General features: G+C 40.1%; 1 protein-coding gene and 1 long non-coding RNA gene across 2 annotated transcripts; one reads left to right on the top strand and one right to left on the bottom strand.

Annotated features, from left to right (window-relative positions):
* Nucleotides 1-214: 214 nt before the first annotated feature.
* LOC146326594 (uncharacterized) lies at nucleotides 215-20565 on the bottom strand. The gene is made up of 8 exons (XM_084718856.1): nucleotides 20257-20565; nucleotides 17911-18090; nucleotides 17343-17531; nucleotides 11452-11628; nucleotides 10746-10887; nucleotides 5125-5717; nucleotides 3427-3568; nucleotides 215-1595 (listed from the first exon to the last, which is right to left on the bottom strand). Exons 1-8 carry the CDS (start codon nucleotides 20350-20352, stop codon nucleotides 913-915), a joined length of 2202 nt encoding a protein of 733 aa, XP_084574982.1. The 5' UTR covers nucleotides 20353-20565; the 3' UTR covers nucleotides 215-912.
* On the top strand, nucleotides 20268-22637 carry LOC146326595 (uncharacterized). The gene is made up of 2 exons (XR_014770606.1): nucleotides 20268-20337; nucleotides 22499-22637. It is a non-coding gene; the product is annotated as an uncharacterized LOC146326595 (long non-coding RNA).
* Nucleotides 22638-23354: the final 717 nt, after the last annotated feature.

The raw sequence follows: 23354 nt of genomic DNA on the forward strand, positions 1-23354 counted from the left end.
TGACGACGACGCTGCATCAGCATCTCTGCATGCCATGCCTGTCAGCTGGATTGATTATCTTGGAAGAGAAGTGATCATTAACATGGATTTTAACACATTTGTGAAAACATTTGAGAGAAACAAACATTTTTTTTGTGTGCAGAAGCCTTTTTTTTTTTTACTTCAACTCAAGAAAAATGAAAAACAAAAGTGTTGTGTTTATATATTTGTTGAGGTCTGTCACCTCTTACATGACAGGACAATGAATCACCTAACCTCAAATAAGGTGTTGATAACACTAACACATTTATACACACTCACTCATACCTTAGTGGTGAACTGAGACTTCTTTTTTTTGTTGTTGTTTGTTTGTTTTCAAATCACCATTTAATATACCTCATTAATCATTTCAAATGTTTATCGTTTAATGGGTTTGATTTTATGTTATTGTCCAGCACTCAAACACTTCTTGCTGTCTTTTCTCTGGAGTTTTTAATCTGTATAAAAAAGTTTTCTGAAGAAAGGCTTTTTATTGTAATAACAAGTGGGTTACTGGCTGCTTTCTACTCTTTGTGTACAGAAATAAAAACTTTGTATTTGGCAAACTCCTTGTCTGCCTCTGCTTTTTTTTTTCCATGTGCCTGCAGTTATCCCTTTGAGAACTGAATAATGAAACTTAACTCAGAATGGTGCCAAACACGGATGTTTATATTAATTTTTCTTCTTGTGTTTATATTTGGATTTCTATGTGGCAGAATCAATATTTCCTGTTGAGACTTGAGGCTTGGCTTCACTTCTTTTTCTCCCCACGTTTGACTCCACATCCATGCTGCTGTTCTCTCTCAGGTTCAGGGTCTATTCATCTCTCTGACCTCAGCTTCGCCCCGTGTGTTTTTGGCTCTGGTACAAGACAATTCAAACCCATCGCTCTACTCATGACTGAGTGCCACCATTTCCTGTTTTATCACTGGTGGCTTTGTCCCCTTCACTTGCTCTGCTCGGGTCTGGTGCAGCACTTGATTGGCATTTGACCTCTCTGGCCTTATCGCTCGCTGATCTCTTGCTCAGAACATTATCTTCGCCTGTGCTAGTGAGTGCAGGATCGCTATCTTTAACTGTTGCTCTATTATCTTTTGCACCCTGCCCGTCCTCATGAACCTCGATGCTCTCCATATTTTCATTATCTAACCCCTCTCTGCTCGCACTCCCACTCTCTGGCTCTTTATTGCCTTGCTCTGCTTTCACATCTGGATTTTTCTCTGTGCCTGAGTCATGCACTCCCACCGTCTCAGCAGAACCGTGTTTCTCTGAGCTTTCCTTGACTTTTGTCTTCTTATCTGCTTCAGTGGCTTTCTGTGAACATTTCTTCTTTTTTGCTGCTCCCTTTGACTTGCTTCCACCAGGTCCCCACTTCTCCTGCGTCGTGTCCCAGTATGTCTTGTTCTGGTTGGCGTGCACGTGGCGCATCCTCTCGCCCAGCTTTTTCAGCTCCTGCCGGACAAAGGGTTTGAACTTTGGGTCCAGTTTCTCTACCATATTAAAATCCCTCTGAGCTTCATCCTCGTTGCACAAAGCGGCGTGTGCTCGCGCTCGCTGGTACACTGCTTTAAAGTTACCTATGGAGAAAAAACAGTGAATGGGTAGAATTTAAATATTTCCATGTTAAGATTAGGGCTGTGATGGTCTGGATTTTTTTCTTACTGTGGTGACAAAGCAGCATATTCCTGCAGGACAGCAGTTTACCCTGACTGCTTTAATAACTGCAGTTTATTGGACTTTTTCGTACCTTCATACCTTCCGGACATTTCCCTGTGGTATACAGTGTTCAGTTGTGTAGTACTCCATATAGGAGGACTACAGTATGGGATCCAGTATATAACATAGGAGGAGCTGATCGTCATAGACTGACACCTTCACTGCTCACCTTTTCCTCCACTCAGTGTGCATTCACCATCACTCTCTAACGGTAATCGGTCTGTCACTCACCCTCTTTCACACTCACTGCAATTACACACAACGAAATGCTACTCTGACTAGTCAGTAGTCTGCAGAGTTTGTTAGCTTACCTTTATCATCGGGACTGAATCCCAAACAGGACCTGATGGCGTAAGCAGCACCCTATACTCCCTATCACTTTAATAGAAAGAGGAGCGTCTGTATTTATGAAGCTACTGAAAATCCTTTAAGGAATAAGGCAGGACACAAGTGTGTGTGGTGTGCAAATGAAGGAGAGCAAGCAACAGACTGCTGGTTCTGCTCATAACAGAGAAGAAACTTAAACTTTGCTGCAAGTTGTATAACTGGCAGTAAATGTACAGTACATATTACAGTGTGTCAGTTAACTCTGCAGCTTCTCAACACCAAGAAAAGTCTCGCCTGTCATTTCCCAACTGGTGGAAAAGTGACTGGGTTAGTCCTGAAGTAAAGTTAACTTCAAGCTAAAGTAAGTGTTGCACCTTATCATGTTGGCTCTGCGGTGATCGTATTACTTTCAGAAGCTTTGTAATCCAGCCTTGAACTGCAGCGTATTTTTACGAGACATGATAAAATAAATCCAAGATGATAAGTCTTGCGTGATTATTTATCAGTTTTTCCATCTCGAAAACAGTTGTTGTTATTGTTAGCATTTTGTTAGCCACCCAATACTAATCCCAAGATGCCTTCAGTTGAGTCTGTTGAACAATCAGAAGCTGTGTTCCTGACTTAAGTGTGTGTGACAGTGCTGATTTGTAGGTGTATTAATAAATCGATTGGCTGATCTCAACATGAGATTGACCCTTCAATAATGAGCCCCAAAGTTGACGTCACATGACTGCGGTATTGTGGTTTTGCTGTTATCGTCACAGCCCTAGTAAAGACCACATGAGTCAGAGACAGGGAAACAGGGGGTCAGCAAGAATAAAACTGGGAAGCAGTAAAACTAAAAGTTAAAGGTAAAGTAAGCTGCTCGAGGGAGGATGAAATATCTGCACTGAGCGCCAGCGGTGAGACAGGACGCAGACAAAGTAGAAGCCGAAAGTTGGAGAGAAGTAAATGAAGGGAAAAGGGAAAGCATAAGAACAACCATTTCACATCAGCCTCAACTATAAATAATTCAGTCGTAGCAGAAACGAAAAGAAAACAATGAATTCATTTTTGACTGTGATGTCCATGGGTGGGTGCCAGGGGAGCAAAAGAGAGACTCAGCAATGCGGTTGTGAATGTTTGGTTCCTTCTTTCACTGGTAAACACAGAGATCAAGGATTGTTGCAGAGTGAAGGCAGGCGTTTGCTGGCGGCCACGCATTTGTACCAGCAACAGATCTCGATATTTTTAAGCTGAAAAATGAAGGTGTGTGAGCAAATAGAGCTTGTTTATATATACTCATGTACCTATTTCTATATCAAAACATGCCTTTTTGTTCCCTCCCACTGCTTCAAACTCCATCCTCACACTAACATATATTACCTTTGTGCTTCTTCAGCAGCTTGTTGTTGAGCTCCACCACTTGCTGGTATTGTTCGAGCTCCAGCAGGCACTGACTCAGGTTGAGAGTCAGCGGAAGACGCACTTTCTCCAGCGACTCCCAGTCCTCGGCCTGTTGCTCCACCTGCACAGAGAGCACACGGAGAGGACAGGATGGGTGGGAGGAGGGTGACGGTGGTGGTGATGGATGGCAGAGGCAATGTGGAAAAGATGAAACAAGAATGAAAGAGTGTGACAGCGAAAAAAAAGCTGAAGATGTAAGCGCTGGGAGGGAGGAATGACGAAGATTAGATGCGGAAGATGATAGAGAGGTGAGGTAAAGGGCAGAAGATTGTAAGAATAAGAGGAGGAGGAGAAATGAAGAGGAGGCTGACAAGGAGAGGCAGTTTGTTGCGTGTGAAAGGCGTGAAGGAGTTAGACAGCGAGGTGTGGCAGCAGCAGTGAGGGAGTTTAAGAAAGAGAAAAGACGCTCAGGCGAGCGCTGTCACAGCGATATCTCTGTGGATAGCTGTTATTTTTAGTGCTCTTTTCTCTGCTTTCACATCACCAGCATACCTACAATACCGCAGCTGCTCCTCAGTTAAAAAAAAAAAGCAACAATGATAGATGATTATAGTTTATGAACCACAATCCTTTATACTTTTCTGGCACATCGAATCCATTCCTCACGCTGAATCACTTGGACTGGAGGGTGTTAATCAATTCTGACGTCCATCTGCACAACCATTGTCATCACATATGTTTTTATTTCACAGAAAAACACAACAACTTTACTTTTGTCCATGATTTTTCACAATGTTACTGTATAATTAGTGGCACTAGGTCTATTCAGCTGATGAATCCGTCCCTCTGACAGCCTCAGTCTGGCCCCTTGATCATTTATAATTATGAAAAAAAAGATATTATTGTGATTTTATTTAAATAACCATTTTTATAGGTGTTTTACAATGTTTATAGATGATTATAATTTTATTAATAGGGTAATTGGCCCATTCATTTATGTCTGTTGTTCAGCACAGAGACACAAGCTGCGAGCTGCTGAACCTTTGAGGAACTCATTGTGTTTCCACTGCAGGGACCAGGGTCTGAATTACAGCTGCTACAAAGAACTTTCTTATTCTGTTGATTTTGGAGGCCCCTGTGGACAAAAGCCGTTCTGTTTCTATCATAATAATCGCAAAATATAATGTCAGAAATAAAATTTTAAAAAGCCTCTTCCTTATAAAAGCATAGAGACCCTGTTCTCTGTATTTCCTTATTTTCTCATTATATTTATGTGCTTGGGACACTTTACCAACCCAAAACATCAGTACTTGACATCCTGGGAATAAGACTCAATAATCTCAATAATCTTTCTGGTGCATTTACACACAGCTCTGACAAATCCTACTGATTTTACCTTTAACTGCGCATGAATGCATATAAGCTTGTCAAAATAATTCAAAAACACATTTACTTCTCATCTAGGAATACAAAGGTGCTTTGTTTTTTTCTGCACTTTTGTGCACAATTTTTCTTTTCCAATTGTGAAAACTAATAAAGTGGAGAAAAAAATAAATAAAAGGTGCATTGTTTTACACATTTAAATTATTAACTTTACACAAAATGTCAATGTTTGGCTCTTTGGTACTTGACTTTTTTCTAATCTGGCCCTTCTGAAGGAGTAATTGAATAACTTACACTGATCATATTCTGAAGGGTGTCCACATACTCTATGGCCTCCTTGAACTTTACAGAAGCATCTTCAAAGTGGCTTTCCTTAATGAGGAAGTTTCCTTCGTTCTGCAGCAACATAACCAGTCGTAACATCTTCTGCCAGTCCTTCCCCTCAGTTTTATCGGAGGTGGTTGGATTGGTCTCAGAAGAGCTGGCTTCCTCTTTGTTACCTCTTCCCTCAGGCAGGAGTTCCTCTTTATGGCCTTCAGCAGATTTAGATGGAGATTCTTCTTTACTTTTTTCCACACCCTTCACTTCATCTTGACTCTCTGTGGTCGCACTCTCGCTTTCTTCTTTTTTTCCTTTGTTTTCCACCTCTTCCTCCTCCTCCTCCTCTTCCTTTTTATCCTCCTTTTTCTCCAGCATGTTCCAGTATGCCTCCTTCTCCTCCCAGTACTTCTCCTTCATGCGCTCCGACAGGGCCCTCAGCTCTCGACCGATGAGAGAAGCCAGTGTGGCGTCCAGGTGAGCTACCATGTTGAAGTCCCTCCGGGCTTCCTTTTCGTTCCACACGGCAGCGTGCGCCTTGGCTCTCTTGTAATAGCCCTTCACACAGTCTGAGAAACAACACAACAGATTTTTATTTAAAAAAAAACCTGGATAAAAACAGAGTTATTAATGTCTAACCCAGAGAAATTCAATAATAAACCTGCTCTGTCTGCTGAATCTGAGGTGGCGATTTGTCTGCATTTAAGAGAATGTGTAGGTGTGTACTGTCAGTGTGTGTATTTCTCATCAGCGCTGAGCTTGTTTTGTAAACACAAAGGTGCATGCTGCATCTTTATTCCTCGTCTTATAGCAGAAGGTTGACATTTGGTGAAGCTTATGCTTATGCCTGTCTGTTAAAAGGATGGTTCACCCCAAAATCAAAAGCATATAGTTTTCCTCTGGCCTGGAGAGCTATTTATCCATCTAGAACTGTTTCATTTTCTTTGTACCACAGAAAGAAAGTAGTTCCTCCACGAAAATGCTCACAAGGTCTGTGGATTATCTTGAGTAACTGGGTCATGATTTCTGGGAAGAGGCACTGCTGTTGAGTTTTTCAAAGGTATTTTGGCACTTTGAGCAACACAAGCCGAGTGCCATCTAGTTCTGTTATATTCAAGAGAAGGCAGACAATGTACAAACCTAAATTCCCTGCTGGATGGGGCAAGGTTCACTACTTTGTGAAAAACTGTGTGGGCAAATAGTCCATCAGTTTTCTCTGCACGTAAGGGGCAAGGCTGAAAACCTCTGACCCCATCAGGTGGCATTAAAAGACATACATAAATGTATAAAGGACATTACTACATGGGCACAGGGACACTTTGGAAAACCGTCAATAAACACAGCTTATTGCTACATGTATGAATGAGAATTAAGACTCTACCATGCAAAACTAAAGTCATAACAACATCCAGAAACACTGCAGACTCATCTGGGCCAGAGCTCATCTGAGATCAACTGATGCAAAATTGAAAAGTGTGCTATGGTCTGAAGAGTCCACATTTCAGATTATTTGTGGAAGACATGGAAGTTGTGTCCTCTGGACCAAAGAGAAGAAGCATCCAAATTGTTACCTGTGCAAAGATTAAAAGTCAGCATCTGTGATGGTATAGGGGTGTGTCACGGGTAATTGTCACATCTGTGAAGGAAGGCAACATATCCTACCATCCAGACAATGTCTTTTTCAGAGACGTCCCTACTTATTTCAGCAGGACGATGATGAGACACATTCTGCATGTGTTACAACAGTGTGGCTTCATGGTAAAAGAGTATTAGACTGGTCTGCCTGCAGTCCAGACCATCTCCCGCTGATGCACAATATACATCAACTGAAACCCCAAACTGCTGAGCAACTGAAATCATATATCAAGCAAGAATGAAAAAGACTTTTGCTCTCAAAGCTTCAACAATTATGTCCTCAGTTCCCAAATGCTTGCTGAGTGTTGTTAAAAGAAAAGGTGATGTAACACAGTGGTAAACATGCCCCTGTTCCAACTCTTTCAGAAAATGGTGCAGGCATCAAATTCAGAATGAGCGTATACTTACAAAAACACTGAAGTTAAGTTAACAGAGCAGAGTGTTAACCCTGCAAATTTAACTATTTATTCAGATTAAACAAACGAGATTGCATGTTAGCGGTGCAGGCAGCAATTTGGTAGAAAGATAATTGATTGTTGAGTCTCATTCACAAGTCATCAAATACTGACATTTTGGGATGGAGACTCAACAGTCAACCATCTATCTTTTGACAGTCTCCCATCACAGGCTTTCTAAACCCTGAAAACAGAGCTGAGAGGAGGAGCAGGAGTCTAGTTTAAAAGTTATTATGGAACTTTTGCCCAATTATACCAAAAATAAAATATATTCCAGCCTTAATTAGTGATCTTCAGAGGTGCTGGTATGATTTTCTAACCTTTGGACAGAGCCAGGCTAGTTGTTTCCCTCAGTTTCTGTTCTAATGCTAAACTAAGCTAAGCTATAAAGTGAATCAGTCACACGCACATCCTCACACATGCACTCTACTCACTGTAATGCCTCTGGTTCAGCAGAACAGACCCATGTGCTTTGTTTAGATACCCACTGATGACTCAGTTTGTCTGTTCCTCTGCATTTAATTTCCCTCTACGCTAAATCTTCATTCAGTCAACGTTTAAACAGATTTCTTTGTCGCCTCTGGCAGAAGCAGAGACACTGCAGTGAACCATCACTGGGTGCTTTTCTAAACACCAACTGGGTTGAAGGGATGAAACAGCAGTCGAGTGGCTGACTTGGAATGATAGACAACATGCTATTGATGACAGGAGGAACAAGAAGCAGAAGAATGCAAGTAAAGTGGAGGGGAAAAGGAGACAAGAGGATGAAAAGAGAAATGAAACTGAAGGCACAGCTAGAAAAGGATTGGAAAAGGGAAACTAAAGACACTGAAGAAGGGGAAAATGAGAAGGGAAAAGTGAAAAGCCTTGTGAAGAGGGCTGCAGCTTCGTGGCGACAGCTCGAAATGGGCCATTGGAGACCTGAAACTCCTGCTGATCATCTCCACAATACCATTTCATACTCATGCCCACTCACAAGACAGTTTACACCCTTTCTCCTCCTGCCACGAGAGCAGGAGCACACACATCATACATGCACACACATTCCTAATTGTGCACACTCCCTCCTCCTGCCACACAAAGACAAATATAAAACTGGAAAGCCAGGCTGAGGGACAGAGAGTAAAATAAAGACTGCCTCGGTGGCATAATTCATAAGACTCTGAAGTGGGGAGTGTGCCAGCATGTGAGCTTCTCCAGGATTTTATGAGTAGCCATGGGTATGACTGTAGGCTGCAATTCCCAGGGCTGCTGCAACTATGAAACCCTCTGTAATGTCAACCTCAGCCCTCCTACACACTCTCGCTGAATACACAGCTGCAACATGCAACAGCCACTGCAATAACGCCAGGCGAGGCATCAGACCCTGACCTGTCAGTGCTTTACAGCATTTCCAAATGATTGTTTGTCACAGTGCTCATATCCTGGGGTGGAAGAAACTCTGTACAAGCTCTCATTTTACTCTCCACTGAGCAGCTTTCCATGTACTTGATTATAAAGAAGCGTTTGACATTTTGGGAAGTGCTCTTATTGGCTTTAGTGCAAAAGAGTTAGATAAGAAAATGGTTACCGCTCTCATGTCTGTCTGTTTTAAACAGCTAGCATGGCTCTGGCGAGGTAAAAAAAAAAAACTAATCTAATACTGTAATTAACATGTTAGGTTTTCAAAGTGTGAGGCGGCGCAATGGGGCTCCAGGCGGTTTCAGGGGTGGCTCAGGGAAAAGAAGTGAAAAAAATATAACATTACTTATCAAAATGAGATTACATAGAATAGACTAAATATCTATGATCTGTTCAGACAGATGGTTCAGAGATACAGTGCGAATTTGACGTTTTTTCCCATCTCCCCTGAGTCAGAAACTAATGCTTATTAGTAGCACTTGGACAGACCTTTTTTTATGCATTTGGTGTAGTCTTTAGTCATATTAAACAGGAATCATACAATCCAACATAACTATGATCTCATAAGTATTGAGGAATTGAGTGAAACTAAGCAAGCGAACTAAGGGGGGAGAGGGGGCATGTTTGTCTAAGCTTTGTCTGAGGGAGGCCTCAGATTTTGAAAACCCCTGGTTTAACCCGTACAAAAACCAAGCTGTGGTTTTACAGTGAGACAGAGGACACTATCCGTCTCTGTCTGCTTCCAGTTGTTATGCTAAGCTAAGCATCTCCTGGCTGTGGCTTCATATTTAATGGAGACCCATAAAACCGTTATCAATCTGGTATGATGCTACTGTTCCAGTGGCCCATTTTTTCATCCCAATAGTCAGAAAAATTTCCCAACCCTATCTGTCCAACAGCCCTTTATCCCAAAAACAAATGCCTATTGTTCTAAAGGCACATTTCTCCAAAAATACACACACGCCCTGTCCATGGTTCTGAATCAGTGGGGGTTTTGCCTTTGATAGTCTGTTTTTCTGGCTTTACACTGATAGGTTTTGGGCTGCTCGAGCACACCGTAATGACTCTCCACTACTTTTTTTCCCACAGTGAGGAAATAGAACAGTCTCAGTTAGCATAATCACGTTTTTTAGACACTTGAAGGTTGAATTATTGCTAAAATACGACCCTGATCAGACAGATCGCAGCCTGTGCAGTGAGAGGTGTTTTTTTTCCAGTTGTTTTACACCAGCAGTCAGCGTTTTGCGTGCTGCTAATGTGGCCAGAGCGCCTAATGTTTTAAATGAGAGGCAACAGAGCCAACGAACACAAATGTAAAGGTCAAAGCTGTCGTATTGACAGCACTCGTGTGGACTGACTGCTGCGTAATTTTCTCATCATGATGAAACTGTTCATTCAAGTCAGTCTAACATTTGCTCATGTGGACAGTTATAGTCGACTAATGTATGTGAATTTATCACTGTAGGAGGAGTGGTTAAATGACTGCCCCTGTCACCCGACTTGTTAGGGTTATCCCTTACCTAACCCTACTTCTAACTGAATTGCAGGGTGCTTTTGTTTTTTTTCTGACTATTGGGGTTTCAGAAAAATGGGGTGTCGGAGCAATAGGCAGCCCCCATCAATCTATGGCCAGGAGACAGTTAGCTTAGTTAAGCATAAAAAGTAATAACTAAGGCTCACTAATTAACACTTTATATCTCATTTCTTTGACCTGCTCAAAACAACAAAAAACATCTAAACACAACAAGCTGTGGGATAGAACAGAGTCAGCTCACTATGCAATCTACAGCAAGGTTACATTTAGTTTAGTTTAGCAAAACACTATTTCCAAGTCTTGATGCTATGCTGAGCTAACCACCTTCCAGGTTTGCTTCATATTTAACTGACATACATGACAGTGGTATCAGTCGTCTTATCTAACTCTTGACAAGAAAGCTCTAAAGCATATTTCCCAAAATGATGCAACTGTGTCAGTGTGAAGCTACAGTAGGTGACACGGGAAGAGAAACGGCGTGCTCAGTCAGCTCTCACTGGAAAAGGTAAATTAAAGATGTGTTTCTGTGCCCAAACTGAGGATTAAAATCAATCCTCCGACCAGGCATTTACCTTTGTGTTTCTCCAGCAGTTCGGTGGTGTGCTCTATGACTTCATAATATTCCTCCAGCTCCAACATACACTGGCAGTAGTTCAACTCCAGGGGGACAATCATTCGACCCAAATTAATGTAGTCGATGTCACCCGGCATCTCCTACACACACACACACACACACACAGATGGAAGAACAAGAACATGATCAGTGCTGTTGATGTTGCTCGGCATCCCCTACATATATTTTAATAATTTATGTGACTTCTGTAGGTTTAAATATTTCCACATAGAATCTAACATAACATGGCTTTGGGAGCAACATCTCTGCCTAACAGAGCTTTACTAGCTGTTTGCACTCAGGCCAGCTATCTGAAAGCCTCCAACATCAAACTTCTAAATATGTCTGAAGCTGCCATAAATGCGCTCTCACGCACAAAAGAATCCTTTACACTTTTTTTATCAGCGCATCTCAGACACAACATGTTCTCCCTCCAGTATTCCTCCGTCTTTAGACAGTCCTCCACCGCCCTCCCACCCCGCTGCCTGTAATCAGGGGCACAGTGAAGCAGAGCAAAACAGGAAAACAGGAATGTCCCTCTGGAAAACAGCATGAGCTGTATGTCCCAAAAACCTAAAATCCTGAGAAAACCTCAAAATTCACAAGCCTACGTCGCTCGGTTTGCTCCCTCCATTCCCATCTTTCTTCCCTAATCATTCACTCACTCTGGACTGGACAGTTTTCAGCAGCAGGACGGCCTCTTTGTACTTGTTGGCAGCCTCTCTGAATTCTCTCCGCTTGACCATTGCATTGCCCTGCATGTGGAGAGTTGGCACCATTTGCAGCTTCTCATCCTTTTCCATCATCCACGACTCTCTGTGGTACGACATGGGGTCTCCCACCTGGAAACAGCAGGGGTAGGTGGAGAGCACAACAGATCAAACACATCAAAAGGAGAAAAACTCCATTGATAGAAGTGCAAGTTAAACAGCTAAAAAGCTGAACAGTTGGAGTGGTAGAGAGAAACTATGTACGTTTACTCAAGTATTATACTTAACTACAATTTTGTGGTACTTCTACTTTGCTATTTCCAGTTTATGGTACATTATACTTCTGCTTCATTACATTTCAGTAAAAATTATACTTTTATTCCACTACATTTATTCTGCAATGACTATAGTTACTAATTACTTGGATTTTAAATGAAAAACACATGGTAAGTAAAATGTTAAGGATCTAACAATATATTAAATATTATAAATATAATAAATATTTATGTTACTGCCTGCTACTAACTGCTGCACTGTTCTTGTTTTACAACTTTATATAATTCAAGGATTCATTGCCAAAGACAATTCATGGCAATTTTTGTACATTATTTTATTAAAGAAGGAAAGTAGAAGCACTTGAAGTTAAAAAGAAAAATTAATTGTATATGTACAAAAAATGCTGTACACATCAGATATATTATTTAATGAAGGACATTTTTTTCAAGTTGTCATTTTTCATATTTTTTTTTTAAATAGTGTGATATATATCCTATTATGGGCTTTTGGTATTGATGCATCCCTATAAAATATAATGCATTATTATACTTTAAAGAGCCTGTGTAACCACAGGGGTAGTGCTTTCAGTTATGTGAATGTTTAGAGATGCTCAGGTTGGAGTTATCTAACTCTCTGCTGGGATTTACACAAGGTCACCGATAACAAGGATAAAGTTTTACCTTTCCTGCAGCATAATAACTTGTGTTCACAAATTATTATCTTGTGCATATAAACTTAAAAAAAAGTCATTATTCAGGACCTCTGGAGCTCCATAATTAAACACTCTGACAGGGGCAGTTATACATAATGAGCACTTTGGATGCTTTTATTTGCTTTTTTGTCGCAGTCAGGGCTGAACAGGCCAATGAAAACCATGACATACGGATGGAACAATCTCTGCAGCAGGCACAGGTTTGCAGAGGTGACCGTGACCACTAAGCAGAACAGCACAGGAGCTGGTAAGTAAGGAGTAATTTAGACTGAAGATTTGGAAAAACACAAACCACCTTTGAATGAATGCCTGCTATTGATAATGCATTACACATCAATGGTTAAAAACTGCATACAGTGGTTGCAAAAAATGTGAAATGCCATATTTAGGGCCAGCGTTTGGTCTGTCTGTTCTGACCAATTCTACAGAAACACAGAAGTGCGACATGGCACAGTATGTGGAAGTGGACCTGTGCCCTCTGTAGATATAAACAGCTCACTCTAAGGCAGGGGAGTCAAACTAATTTTACTTCATGGGCCACATAAAGCTAAATTTGATTGCAAGTGGGCCGGACCAATAAAACCATTGCACAATCACCACTAAATAACAACACCATCAATTTTTTTCCTGTTCTTTAGTGTAAAGAAGTACAAGTGCGCTGTGAAAACACTAAGTCTGTGATGTCTTAAGAAAAATAAATGCGATATCTCAGATATAGTCAGTCTACTGTCTTTACAGGACAAGAAATATGAGCTGATTCTTATAAACCCAACTATAACTGTCAATTTGTTTCCTTTAGACATTTTCCATCTGCAGCTCCTGCATGAGCAGTAGCCTACAATTTTGTCATATAGTCTGTACGGAAGCTTAGGGCCTGCCATGCCAAATCATGAATAGCAGTGTATCTTATTGAAAAGTCGGAATTAATAATATATCTGCAATTTTCACACTTTGTAAACGAGCAAACTTTGTCGCGAGCTGCATGTTTGACACTCCTGTTCTAAGGAGATGAAAACAACGATTCTTATTTCGAGGTGATTATAAACTGATAAAAACATGCTTTTGAACATTATACAGTGGAAACTAGGCTGCTCCCTAATAGGGAACTAAACTGTTAGTCGGTGCCAAAATAGCTGTCATTCGGTACGTTCAAGATGAACTGCACTTCGCCTGGTAAGTAGACGAGATCAGGCGGCCGCAGCAGGAGGTGGAGACACAAAGCTGCAATCAAGTCAGACAGTTTCCAGCAAACTTCAGAGAGCATACAGGAAGAGACACTAACATCCTGTTAGATCACCTGTAGGTTATCTGAAGTTTGGAGACCATGTTCATAGCTGAAGCAATAAAGTGTGTTCTTGATTGCTGATTGAAGTAGAAACAGAGATCCCCTCCTGTTACATGGAACATTTGTTCTTTTATCTGCCTTGTAAAGCACTTTGAAACTGTTCTTCTTATAAGTCACATATAAAAAAAAAAAACTTCATTATTATTATGAGCCACAAGATATTTGCTTGTTGACAGATTAAAACGTCATTGCACAACATAAGACTAATATATCCAGAGTTAAATATTACAGTTACACAGAGAATTAGTATTATATACAACACGTGGTGTTTGCTGTTAAAAATAAGAGCCAATCAGAGCCTGTCAGCTCATCAATCAAGCGATAGCCAGGCGTTTGTAGTCGGTGGAAAGCAGCTGAGGCGCATGGCTCTACAAACTGCGGCCGCCTCGATCTCGTGAGATTACCGCTGCCCACGTGTGCATGACGTCAGAGCAAGTCGGGATCAAGTCGGACACAAATCTAACCGGCATGCATTGTGCAGCGATAACTGCTGATCGATTCTTCACTAGTCGCAGAAAAAAAAACACCTCAAATGACTTCCGGGAGCTGCACCTTGCCGTTAGGCCCGGGGGATTGTTGCAACACGGACTGTCTTTGCGGGCGCACTGCTGCTAATTCCGCTGTAGCTGCCATTAGCAGGTTAGCTCAGCGGGCCGTTCTACTGGAAACAGCATCTGAGATCAACGGAGGCCGGTTTGACAGAGAACACGGCACCTGAGGGGATTTAACGCTTCAGCGGCTCCGACCGGACTCTTTACTCCGAGGATGGTGAAGACACGGCGGGTTCAGACGGGGACAGCAGGCGGGAAGCGGTTGAGGAGCGAGTTTGTAACATGGCGACTGCATTTGTAAGTACGCATGAGCTATAATGTCGATTAATCCTGTTTTAAACAAGGAGATGTTTGTGTGGTTGAACTGTGTTACACTGACTAGCTAAATGTTGAGGTTACATTCTGCTTCAGATTCACAGTCAGAGTCAAAACTCTTTTGTTGTTAGCATTTAACATGCAGTTCGCTTTGTGCCCCAGACATACACAGGGCTGCAACCAGTGTAAGGATAATTGTTATTGTCGATTATTTTCTGGATTAACTGATGACTTGCTTGGTCTGTAAAATGTCAGAAAATTGTGAAAAATGTCAATCAGTTTCTCCTAAACCCAAAGCTGATGTTTTCAATGTCTTGTTTTGTCCACAACTGCAAGATAGTCAGGTAACTACCACAAAAGAGTAAAATAAGAAAAAAAAAAACACACACACACACACACACACACAAAAATTTACAATTAAGAAGCTGGAATCAGAGAAATTTGATGTTTTTCCCTAAAAGTTACTCAAATAGATGAATTGATTATCAAAATAGTTGGCAGTTAATTTGATAATTAATAATTGATTACCCGATTAATCTCAGCTGAGGCTCTGAATATATATTTAAATAATTAAACTGATATTGCAAACATGCAATAGCTAGTCCACTATTGGCTTAAACTGATGACTACTGGTTGATAAGGATGATCTTTAGTCACTTAGTCCTACTGGAAACTGTTAATAGTGATCACGTCTGTCCAGGTCAAACTGATCATCATAAACAGGTTATTATTAGAACTGAATTGTTTTGTTTTTGTAATTTCTCATGCATATTACCATCTAATTGATATTTGTATATTCATAAAGTCATGAAATGGCCTATAGAGTTGCAACAGTTTATCAATAATTAAATAAATCGCCAAACATTTTGGTAACCAATTAATCAGTTTGAGAAAAGAGGTCTAAATTCTGTGATTTCAGCTTCTTAAATGTGAATATTTTCTGGTTTCTTAATTCTTTTATGCAAGTAACCTGAATGTCTTTGGGTTGTGGACAAAACAAGATATTTGACACCGTCTTGGGCTTTTTCGAAACAATGATTGACTCTTTTTTTTTTTTTTACCATTTTTTGACAGTTTAAAACAAACAGCTATTAATTGATTAATTGAAAATAACTGATTATGAAAACAATGGTTCATTGCAGCCTAAAAATGGAGAGATTTTCTGTTTTTCCCTCACTAAGAGCTCACTCAAGGGCACATTATGTGACTGTGCTTCAACCACAGGTGCTTTCCCTGTCGGTATTTGTTTTCTGTCTCTATCACTACCTGTTTCTGTGACTACACATGGCAACCTGAGGAACACAGTCTCACAGCTACACCTTGTTAGCTCATTTATGGCAGTTTGTCATATACGCTTCAAGGAAAGTTTTACCTTGACAGAAAATAACTTTATATTTCCTGTCATGATTTCAGTGTGCACATAGCAAGAGCCTCACATAGCCAGGTGGAAGCAGACAGTTAACCTCAAATCAAAGTTTCATGGGAGTAAACCAATGGACAAAAAATACAGATACTAAAAGAGGGACACTGCGGTCTAGTAGCAAGTATTTTGACTTAACAAATTTCCTTGATCTCTGATGACATATCATGGTTATTTTTATGATTTATAACAGTAAATATATTAGAGCTGCAATGATTAATCATTGTTATTAAATTAATCAACAACTATTTTGATGATTGATTAATCAGTCTGAGTAAATTTTCAAGGAAAAAAGTCAAAATTCTCTGATATCAGTTTTTGGTTTCCTTACTCCTTTAGGACAGTAAACTGAACATTTTTGGGTTGTGGACACAATAAAATCTTCATCTTGAAACATGGATCAATGTTTATAACCATTTTCTGACATTTTATCGACTAAACAATAATTGATCGAGTAAATAATCAACAGATGAATTGACTTTGAAAATAATCGATAGCTTCAGCCCTAAAATATATTTCAGATTTCTCCTTTAAAACTGTAAGCAGACTACATGATTATTATAAGCAAATTTTCCAAACAGTATTTGTTGAGGAATGTTTCTGACTCAAATTTTTGGATTCATATAAGCAATTGATCTCTGATGATAATTACTAAACTGTTTCCACTATATTTTATTTCTGCCTTATTCTGTCAAAAGGTGCTAATAAATCTTACTCACTGGACCTTTAAGTTCATTTTGCGTTTGCAACACTTTTCTTTATTTGAGCACAGTTTTGAATACTTGCAACAGAATATTTTTACATCATTATGGTATTGCAGCTTTTACTTAAGGAAAGGATCTGAGTACTTCAGAGTTGTCAACTTGTGCATGGAAAAAGATGGTGAAACTCTGAAGTGGGAAAGATGTTAATTTACTGTGACCGCTGCAGGACCCCCTGGTGCATTTCAAGCTTGTTCTGGATACTATATTATTTTAAAGCTGACTGTCTCAGGCAGTTTGGGACTTCACTTTTGTCATTTCTGACAGTGGATTTTAGAAAAGAATGTGTAGGAGTGTCTCACTTTGTGAAGAGGGTTGGTTGAATAGGTAAATGTGTCTCTTTTACTGTCAGCCTATGTTTAAAGATGCTAAAATCTGAGAAAAGCTGTTTATTTAAAAAAAGACAGCTGATTGTTCTGCACTGTCTTCTTATTTTGATATCCAGTATTGTGCCACTGGTACTTACCTGCAACAGCTCCATGATGAATATAAGTGGTTGAGGAGTTCTCAGGAGCTCATCCAGCTCTGGGAAACCAGTGGAGTGATAGTTGAACAAGTTTCCCATACCACACATGTGTCTCTGGCCCTCCAGGGGGTCTTTGCCTTGAGCGATGAGCCTCATTCCCTTGGACACAATGGGGTACAAGCCTGTGTGCTGCAAAATAAACTCATCAACAAAAGCATAAACAACAGGTCTGCAACAAGACATAGAAGCACTTAATCATGCTAACCCCCCGGTGCCGCAAGCCTGTGCCAATCAGTCCTACCAGGAACACACAAGAAATGGCCACAATTTTACTTGCAAATTACTTTTTTTTCCTCCAGAAGAAAAAGACTACAATTTGCACAGATTGCTGTTTGTGTTTGTAATTCTGAGCATGTAGGAGGTTTCAGAGGGTTGATTCATGTGCATCATAATGAAGGGCAAAAAAGCTTCCTTTCCCCACTCATGAACACCTATTAGGAACTCTTTTAGCGGCCTAATATCTTGATGTATGTGCGTGCATGCATAGCAAGTATGTAGTTTAACTCACAGTGGCGTCACACCAGAACTCAGCCACCTCTCCAATTCTCATGGATGTCAGCAGGGTCTCCCAGACCTCCATCTTGAACATCTTTCCCACAAAGATCTCTGCCGGTCTGCCGGCCAGTCGACTGTCATCGATGACAGTTCGTTCAAAGTTGTCCAGCAGTGTCTGGAAGTGGAAAACCAGCTAGGATGGAAGGAGGGAGGAGGGGATAGGAAGAGTTAAAGGATAGGGATTAATAAATTAAACTATTTTGCAACAGAATATATTTTAAAATCCAAACTATATACTTTAAAGCAAATAGAGCTCTGGTACTGAAGAATACTCAGTGGGACTGTTTTTCAGGAAGTCCATGAAAAATCCCCACATCTTTTCAAAGACCTTGGATTTCCTCTTTGAAAGAGAACTTAAAAGACCTTTTATTTGCTGGCTAAGAGATGTTTTTTTGTGGGTTTTTCCAAAACACAGCACTTTTATAGATTTAGTGTGCAGATGAGTATAAGTGTTGCAGCAGGCAGTGTTGGCATAAGTGGTGTCTTTCCATTGTTTTAAAGACTACATTACAGTAAATTGATGTTATTTTCTGAACTTACCAGACTGTTCTAGCTATTCTGTTATTTGCCTTTACCCACCAATAGTCATCCTTATAATATATCACAATATTATGATATTTGATTTTGTCCATATTGCCAGTCGACAATACAACAAACTTATTTTATCCCCTTACCTGCTTCCACTCTCTGGAGTACACAACATGTCGTCAGTCACAACCTACATGATCAGTAATTATTGATATCAACCAATATGAAACTTCACTATCATGATAGGTTTTTCAGCCATATCGCCCTGGCCTACAGTTGACTTTTTAAAATGTATGTATATGTGTGTACAAATGAATGTATTTGTGCAGGAGGCCAGAGCAGCTATATTTTAGGGTTGTATGTTCATACGTCCATCTCTGACGTTCGTCCATCCCATTCTTGTGAACACAATATCTGAAGAATGCCTCAAGGGGATTTCTTCAAATTTGGCACAAACATCCGAGGATGACTCAAGGATGGACTGACTAGAATTTGGTGGTTAAAAGTCCCAACTTAAGGTCAAGGTGACCTCATGCCTGCACCTTTCTTGTAAATGCGATATCTCAGGAACTCCTGGAGGGAATTTATTTAAATTTGGCATGAACGTCCACTTTGACTCACAGATGAACTGATTAGAATATGGTGGTTAAAGGTCAAGGTGACAAAAGATGGTTTGGACCATAACTCAAAATTCGCATGCTAATTATGATAAAATTTCATACAAATGTCTGATGGGACAAAAAGTGATGACATTTTATATCCAAAAAGTCAGTTCAAGGTCACTGTGACATAATATTGTGCTCTTTATCAGTCCTCTGAAAAAAAAATCCCTGAAGACAGCATTTTACACACAATACACCTAAAACCACATTCCTTCAGAATCTTCACTACATGTAGAGTCTGTATGGACATATAGGTGTGACTGATTGGCGGAAACATTCAATAGCACGGTGGTAGTTCAGCTATGTTTTGTTTGCCTGGCATAGAAACGTAACACAATAAAATACAATGGATGTAAACAGGCTATGTTGACACTGGCAAGGTCCCACTGTTGACAGTTTTCTGATTATTTTTTTAAGCTTTATGTGTTTTCAGAAGACTTGTCACTGAATGCTGCGATGTATTTGAGTCACATCTTGTGTAACACAAACATGCTGGTTTTCATTATGTGTTCCATCTGTTTGTGTGCCTTATGACAGACTTACGAAGCCTTTACCGTCATTCTGACTGTAAAATTACATTATCTGCACGTAACCTGCTATTTATAGCTTGACAGATTATGCATAATGGCCTGATAACTGTGTGAGCAACTGGGAATCACCTCACCTGGAAGGGAACACACACTCACTGTAATAGAGACACACAGGTAAATGGAAGGAAATTCATGCTGGCATTGTCATGGAAAATGTTTGTCATGGTGTCCAGGCTCGGTGCCATATGGCTGGATATGACTTGGAAGGGAAAAAAGTCAGCGACCAGCGGATCAGTGGATGAACAGAAACACAGATTCGGTGCCAGAAAACATGTTGCAATTTGGTTGACCAAATGTTTGCTCTGTGTGTAAGTGCCAGAAACAGAATACATTTCCTCACTTCATGAATAATTCAACAGAATCTAATTGAAGTGGGCAATGTAACAGAGCTATAAATAGACATTTTTTCTGTAAAACATTAATTATATCACAATGCTTATTATGTAAGGGATCATTTCCAATCATACAGAGTTTGAATTCAGTATTATTTAGGTTATCAGGTTAACTGTGACTTGTTACCTTTGTCCCAGGTGGAAAGTGTGGCAGCGGTCCTGTGCCTCCAGCCAGAATCTTCTTCCTGACTCCTGGATGGTTTAAGAGGTATGTCTCCTCCATTGTCACTCTGCCTTGAGCAGTACCAGACAGAAATGTGTGTGTTTTGGGAGATTTCTTTTCCCTCTCTAGGTCTGTGTTCTTCTGGCTTTCTAATTAGCCTAGTGGAGAGAGTCTTTGGCTGGTTAGCTGCTCTCTGACAGATGGCAGGATTAGGCAGGGTTTGGAGGTGGACACTTTAATCTGAGGAGCTAATCTCTTGCCTACCCCTGCGATTGGTGGGGCAAGCCTTGCAGGAAGGAGCAGGAGAGGCGGGGATGACCACCAAGGCCCAGGATCATGTGGATGAGAAAGGCCTAGATCATTCCCGGCCAAGTTAAGATCATTCTGGAAGGAGAGTAATCTGATGACGCGAGGGTGGTTTAGTGGCACCGCTGTCCAACCATGATGGACACAGAGGACATCACAGAGAAGTGTGGACAGAAAATAGCCCTTTACACATTAGGTACTAGGGTTGCAAATTGTAAGCACTTCCCTCAATTGATAATTGGTGACATTAAAAACCAATTTTACCAAACAATACCAAATGTGTTTTTCCCTTCAAACAAAGCTTTATTTCCACACCAACTACTTGCATTTGAACTAGGGCTGAGACTAACGATTATTTTCATCATCGATGAATCTACCGGTTCAGATAATACCATCACATCCTGAAGCCCAAGGCTCTGTCATCATATTGCTTGGCTTTAAAATTTAGCAACTTTAAAATAATTGAACTTTTTTTCCTGATAACCAGTGATTTACTCATGTAACTCATGTAAAGCATGTGAGGTCTGACATACAGGGCTTGTTCTAAGTGCTCCACTTTTTACATATAAGGTTTGTTCTGTACTGTGTGGCGCTCTTTGAATTTCTTGATGATACTTCTCACTCCAGTTCTTGACACTTTGCTTATCCTTTGCCTGCTTTGTGAGCATCAACAATTCTTTTTCTCAAGTCTAATCTGATTTCTTTTGTTTTTGATATGATGCTTTCTCAAGTGACAGTTCAAACCCTTACTGAAGTTTTTATACTGTGTGTAAATTGGTAAATAACCCTCAGTTCTAGCTTGATTTTACAAGCTTTGAGCATTACAAAGTTAGAGCACATCATTGTACAATAGTGGTTTGTGCTTTGGCTCAATAAAAAGGTCAGTTCTTAAGGGGGTTAATAATATTGACTGTGCTGCAGAGGATTTCCAGATTTCAAACTGTGCAGTGGCATTCTTAAGTTTGGCTTGCAGTGCTAGATCACCTATTCCCAGAGTAGAAATACATATTTCGGATTTTCAGGTGAGCTGTCCCTAAAGAAAAAAAGGATATTTGTGGGACACAAATGTGTGTGGCTGCATCCAATTTTTTGTATTTGATTTTTAAGCAATCCAAATTTTTGTAAACCACTGGTTTTATGTTACTAATTACAAAAATCAACATTTAATTTATATTCGGTAACTGAAAGTAATTTTCCAAAGTAATCTGAACCAACCCTGCATAAGAAAGACAAGCAGCAAATCTTCACATTTGAGATGCTGGAAAGACCAGCCTTTTGGCATTTTTGACAAACAATCGATTATCAAAATAATTGCTGTTTCTGATTCAATTTTTTTTTTTTATGAATTATTCCATTCATTACTTATCTCAGCTCTTATTTAAACAGGGAGCACTCAAAGAAGATTAACATCCAGATTCTGATGAGTTGTTTAAATTCAGAAGTCTCAGTGGACACACCACTACGTGCCTTTGTGAGCAGTAACAAAGATGCAAACTACTGCCAGTGCCACAACAGCTAGATCTTAACCTAGTTTAAAGACAGTGAAATGAAAAATACATTTCCAAAGTTCTAATCCTGTGTTAATTATTCATCATCTCTTCTTACATGAGGGCAGTTACATAAATGTAACCAATCAAGTGTGATGGAGGTCAGCTTGCTGTAACTCGCCTGTCATATAAAACCACTTGACAGTGGGTCAAGTGGGTAGCAAACAGAGTAGGTGTATGTTTGGATTTCAGCTGGTAAACGTGTGAAAACAGAATGTGTTTTAAGTCTGATTTGTTCAGTTAACCCTCGACCTCTTCCTGGTCTGCTGCAGGTCAGCGTGGTGTGTATGTGTGTGTGGAGGCTGACAGTTCTTTGTAACTTCTCTGTAACTTCTGTTTCACTCTCTTTACAGGGTTTTTGCAGGTTTCAACAAGTTAAATTCAAGACTTTTTAAGACCGTTATGAATGGAATTTAAGACTTATTTCAGGTTTTTAATAAATTGTCATCTCTCCTGAATACAAAATTAACCAGTGATGCTCACCAAGTAAGATACTGACTCACGTTAATGTTTGCAGCTAATAATCTGATAAAAATTGCCATTAAGAATTGTTTTATGAATTTTAGGTACACCAAATTAAAGAGTGGACCCAAACTTTTCACAGTATGTTTTCTGATATATTTATGGCCGTTTGGTTAAGTTAGATTTTTATGTTGGTCTTAATTCACAATTTTTGTAATTTTATTTCGCTAATGTAATGACATGCACAGTGAGAGCTGCTCCTCCACGACACACTCTGATCCAGCGACACAGTCTACACTGTGTGCCGAGCTGGGGGAGGAATGAGAGGTAAACAGCCTGTAGAGTCGTAGCGTACGTAACGTAGAGAACCCTGCTGACACTCAAGAGGACAGGATGAGGTGGAAATATATATTGCCAGTTGTCAGGCTGACAGTGGCTGTTTTGAAAATTATTGTCCAATCCTAACCTGCAGAAAGTAGTGGTGTCACAATTCTCCAAATTCACAATTCAATTATATTTGCAATTTAAACTTTCTTTTTAGCACTGACAACTATGCCATTGTTACACTGTTAAGTCTTGATTTGTAACGATCAGCAGATCATTGGCTTTATGTCATGTCAGCTGTCTTTTACATTTTTGTATTCTGATTAGTTAGTCGATATGGTTGGTAAACAATGCTGTGTGAAATTTTTTTTTTCCCCATTGCAAGTAGGCGTGGACAGAGACCAAAAAAATACTGGGAGACAT

The sequence above is a fragment of the Lutjanus erythropterus genome, chromosome 5, assembly GCF_056507025.1.
Source record: "Lutjanus erythropterus isolate fLutEry1 chromosome 5, fLutEry1.hap2, whole genome shotgun sequence".
Taxonomy (NCBI): domain Eukaryota; kingdom Metazoa; phylum Chordata; class Actinopteri; order Lutjaniformes; family Lutjanidae; genus Lutjanus; species Lutjanus erythropterus.